This window comes from Diaphorina citri, unplaced genomic scaffold, assembly GCF_000475195.1.
Source record: "Diaphorina citri unplaced genomic scaffold, Diaci psyllid genome assembly version 1.1 scaffold6225, whole genome shotgun sequence".
NCBI lineage: Eukaryota > Metazoa > Arthropoda > Insecta > Hemiptera > Psyllidae > Diaphorina > Diaphorina citri.
Genome location: NW_007383601.1, coordinates 19814 through 24166, shown reverse-complemented (window position 1 = coordinate 24166; position 4353 = coordinate 19814). Strand labels below are relative to the sequence as shown.

The window sequence follows — 4353 nt, the reverse complement described above, 5'->3', positions numbered from 1 at the left end:
CAGACCTGTGTTTTCTCATCGTAACAGGTGCAAAATGTTTTTACACTACTTATGACTCATGGTTTCTGTGCGAAGCACCATGATATCGCCTTAAAGTCAGGGGGTTAAGTTATCATCTGAAAACGGTTCAGATCCTCGTGACGGTTGTGACGGAGGGAGGACAAATAAACTACACTCAAGACTGAGTACATGTGATTCACCATGAAGTTGGTCCTCAAGAGACTGCATCGGCTGATCTTTCTTCCTGTTATAGAAACAGAAGTAGCATCTAGCGCCTCCTCCAATGTTGTCGAATCAGGTAGAGGAGAGATCACCCAAGTGCAATCGTGAAGATGCCATCAGCGGCATGAGTCGCCGCTGGGACCCAATCATTGTGGAAATCAGCATGTAACAACACCATCTTTGTAGTCTCTCCTTTGTCCGTCCACCGCTCGTCACTTGTCCACTGCCTCACAACCACACAAATCTAACCCCGTCCTAGATGATATACCCACATGCAGTTCCTCCTTGTCACTTTCGAAGTCCTCCAGTTCCCCTGAAGATCAACTTGATGAGAAAATTCGCACTAAAATCAACGACCTCAACCAGACCTTCCTCCGCATTATCAACAGCCTCAAAATCATGAATGTCCGGAATCGGAACAGTGGCCAGAGTAATCTGGTGTCCAACGGTCAGATGTTGTCTCTATTTGATGATTTCCTCAACATTTCCCATCTGTTGAACATCAAGATCAACTACCTGTACAATACTTATGTCTCAAGGAGCTCGGTAAAGAAGTATGTGAGTGCCATCAACTACAAACTCTATGTGTTTAACATAAACTCATTTGAGTTGAGCCAAGGCATTGACAAGGACAATAGGAAGCACAAGAAGTATCAGATCCTACATGATTTGAACATATCGGAGATGACTAACAACGTGAAGCTGTTCAACTTTGTTGATGATGTTGCCGTGAATCCAGCTGGCTCTGAGGAAAGCAAAGATGTGACAGCAAACAGGGGACAGTCAAGTGTGGAACATCTGTTAGCTGAAAGAGCAAATGCGAAACCCAGTATTAAGCCAGGACACCTGGAACATACTTGTGAAATAGCAGAATCCAGTTGTGCCAAACAGTTCCCAATAGACAAAAGCAACAAAGACAGCACTGACAAACAATGCATCAAAAGACTGAAACGAAAAACCGAGTGTCACTCTGTGGATTCAGACGATGACAATGTTGCATCGAGTTCAGACGATGTAGAAAGCTCTCGGAAAATTGACAGCCATACAAAAAAGCTGAAAACAATGGAACTAGATACAGATGGAGAGGAAGATAATGTTGACATATTCAATAATCTGTTCAAAGAAATCAACAGTAATATTCTCGAACTTAGCAAGGATATTGATGTACTGAACACCTATCTGAAGCTAACACTCAACAAGGAACCAGCTAGTCCTGACAAACCAAGTAGCAATGTGAATGAAGATGAGAATACAACATCAGAAGAAGAGGAAGATGAGGTGAAGAAGAAGGAAACACTGGCAGATCAGAAGTTGAGGAAATGGCAAATCACTCAGATGACAAGGTCACTCATTGATAATATGGTAAGTGAGAATAGGCTTGCATATCAGATTTGGGCTGGCTAGCCTTTTTAGCTTGGGGCTTGGAGAGTCTGCCTTGTAAGTGCTAGGTCGCGGGTTTGATTCCCACTCAGGGCAGATTTTATCTTTGTTCTCGTTCTTGGAACAGCTGCCTTTCTTCTACCCTGTCTTCCTTATCTCTTTGCTTTTGGGATGATTAGGTAAGACCTTTGCCTTAACAGTTAAAATTCCCTCTATCAAACTTAAAAAAAAACTAGACCGTGCTTTTGAGAGTCTAAGGGTCCATTTTCCAAGATTTTTTTTTGTTATCCTTTTTTTATAATTCATGTTATTTGGCAAGATTCTCTTGAGGAAGACCACCCAAGAGGGTTCTTCAGTTGAGTTTACCGCAAGAATGTCTTGTATTGTCTGGACAGGTGAACAGTATTCAGGAGGAAATGATGTCTCGTCAGAGGGAGCGTAATGAGAGAAGTACCCGACTACCTCGTGTAGCCACTCGTACTAACAAAATACCTGGATCTTATACCTACCCTGTACTTACTTACCTATCTATCAATAAGTCATCCAACGTAAAGATAAAACACCTGACTTGATCGTGTGACAGGTGACAGTTATAAACAGAACTTTTTACACGTTCCTTCACGACCTTTCGTCATTTTGTAAACTGGCGATTTTTTGACCTCTTACTGTGGCGATTTTTTTTATCCACTGTTGTGGTTATTTTTTTTAGACCTACCTGTTTATGTGACTTCTTACTTCTTTGATATTACTATAACTTCACAACGAGACATTAGTTTATTAAACACAAATTTAATAATTTTATAGTTGCTTTTTGCTTTTACTATACTTGGATTGATAGATTGGTATCGAGACATGCTTTTACTAAAGTAGGTAAGGTTACTGTGCTTTGTGTATCTTTTTTTTTCATATTTGTTTGTTTATTATTATTATTACTACTATTATTTTTTTTTGTTTATTTTTTATTATTATTATTCGAAGATCACACGGCAGTTCGGAACTCACACCAAGTGTCCAGGCGTGACAAATATTGTATTCGAGGTGTATACGGGCAGTTACCTCCCAAGTGTCTACTAGGGATTACGTTGTAAGTACTCAGCGCACGCTCACCCAATTGTGTCAAATTGAGTGATCCCCTGGGTAGAATTTTATTATATAGTATGAGGTCGTTAATTAAACACGTTATTACGATTGTACGTTTTATTGTTTAATTAACTGAGTTCTAGCAGATAGAACAGAATTCATTCAACAAACAAATACGAAAAGTTAATCAAACAGGGGGTAATATCAATCGTTCGCACACCGTTTACTATGATATTGCCGCCCTGTTTGATTAAACTTTGTATTTGTTTGTTAATGATTCTGTGCTATCTGTGAGAAACCTCAGTAATTAAACACATAAACGGTACAATGCCGTTTAATAACGTGTTGTAATTAACTGACCTCATACTATTATAATAAGAATCTACACAGGGGTCCTAATTTGAACACAATTTTAGTTCATCGCTGAGGTACGTAAAGCCGTAATCTCGTAGACACTTGGTGAGTAAGCTGCCGTATGCACCCCTCGAATGACAAATATTTGTCAACGCCTGAGAACTACTTGGTGAGTGAACTGCCGTGTGATCTCGAATACAATTTTCATCACCGACGAGAACTTAATTTAATAATTTAGTGTTGATGGATGTAACAACTTGTACAAAACGATATTTATTGATTTTAAAGTAGTTTTAGTCATTGTTCGCATGTTTTAGCTGTTAATTTCAATTTTAAATCTAGAGGAAAAGAAGTAATATGGACATCGCAGAAAGATGTCCATGAATAATGCAAGTTATTATCCATCCATTACTTCGATCTATGGATATGCACAGTAATAGTCATAATAGTGAATAGTCACTGGTGGTGACCAGTAATACTGACACAGGGTATCTATAGGTTAAAATCTTATAACTATCACAATAGTTATTACGTTAATCCATCATTAATAATCATTCAGGGCCTACTGGCTTACCATTACTGGAACTAGATAACTCGGTCTCCAGTAGTCAAAGCTAAAGATAAGTGCAGTCATTTTTGTTTAATTTTTTTGATTGTTTTGTGTTTGTCTTAGAATTTAAATTATGTATGGAGACCGACCTAGAAAAGTTTCACACTTCGACTTCCTAAAGTGTGCCTCCGTCTTATACAAGTGAGAAGTCGTTAAGGCTACACTTTAAGGAGGTCACCCACAACTCCCCAACCGAAAGAACAGTCGAGTAACTAGGTCTAGTCATACCCCCAATAGTCAATCAACAACGCCCATTTTTAATAAGGTCAATAGTCAATAACGCCCATTTGTCAACAACGCGCAAGGTCTAATCATCAAATAACGCCAGTTTGTATTTTGTGTGTCTCATGTTCGTTATTGTGCTTTTATTTTTATGACATATCATTATCTATCATTGTTGCTGACTGGTTCTGGACTGCTTGTGAGTTGTTCCATTCTGTCATACTCCTTATTTTATACGCGCAAAACTAAGACCCAAAAGTGGATTATAATGGATATCAAGAGAAGACAATATAATTTAAACAACCCATCTACTTTTAAATAATGGATGTTTGTAGTCATGAATCTCCTTTTTAAGTTGGCTGAATTTATACTCCTTTCTTCTCTTTTTGCTTACTCTTTTAACTTCTTTTTTTTTACCTTTGAGGCCTCCTCTTACTTTTAGTCCTCTTCTTTGCGTTGTTTTTTTTATTATTTATTATTATTAT

At 38.2% G+C, this 4353-nt stretch overlaps 1 protein-coding gene across 1 annotated transcript in view; it reads left to right on the top strand.

The window, feature by feature from the left end:
• The first annotated feature begins 444 nt into the window (after window positions 1-444).
• The window catches only part of LOC103521890, a 22013-nt gene continuing 18104 nt past the window's right edge, over window positions 445-4353 (top strand). Inside the window, exon 1 of the mRNA XM_008486994.3 lies at window positions 445-1584. Coding sequence (XP_008485216.2) covers window positions 622-1584 — 963 coding nt within the window. The 5' untranslated portion in view covers window positions 445-621. The remainder of the gene's footprint in view (window positions 1585-4353) is intronic.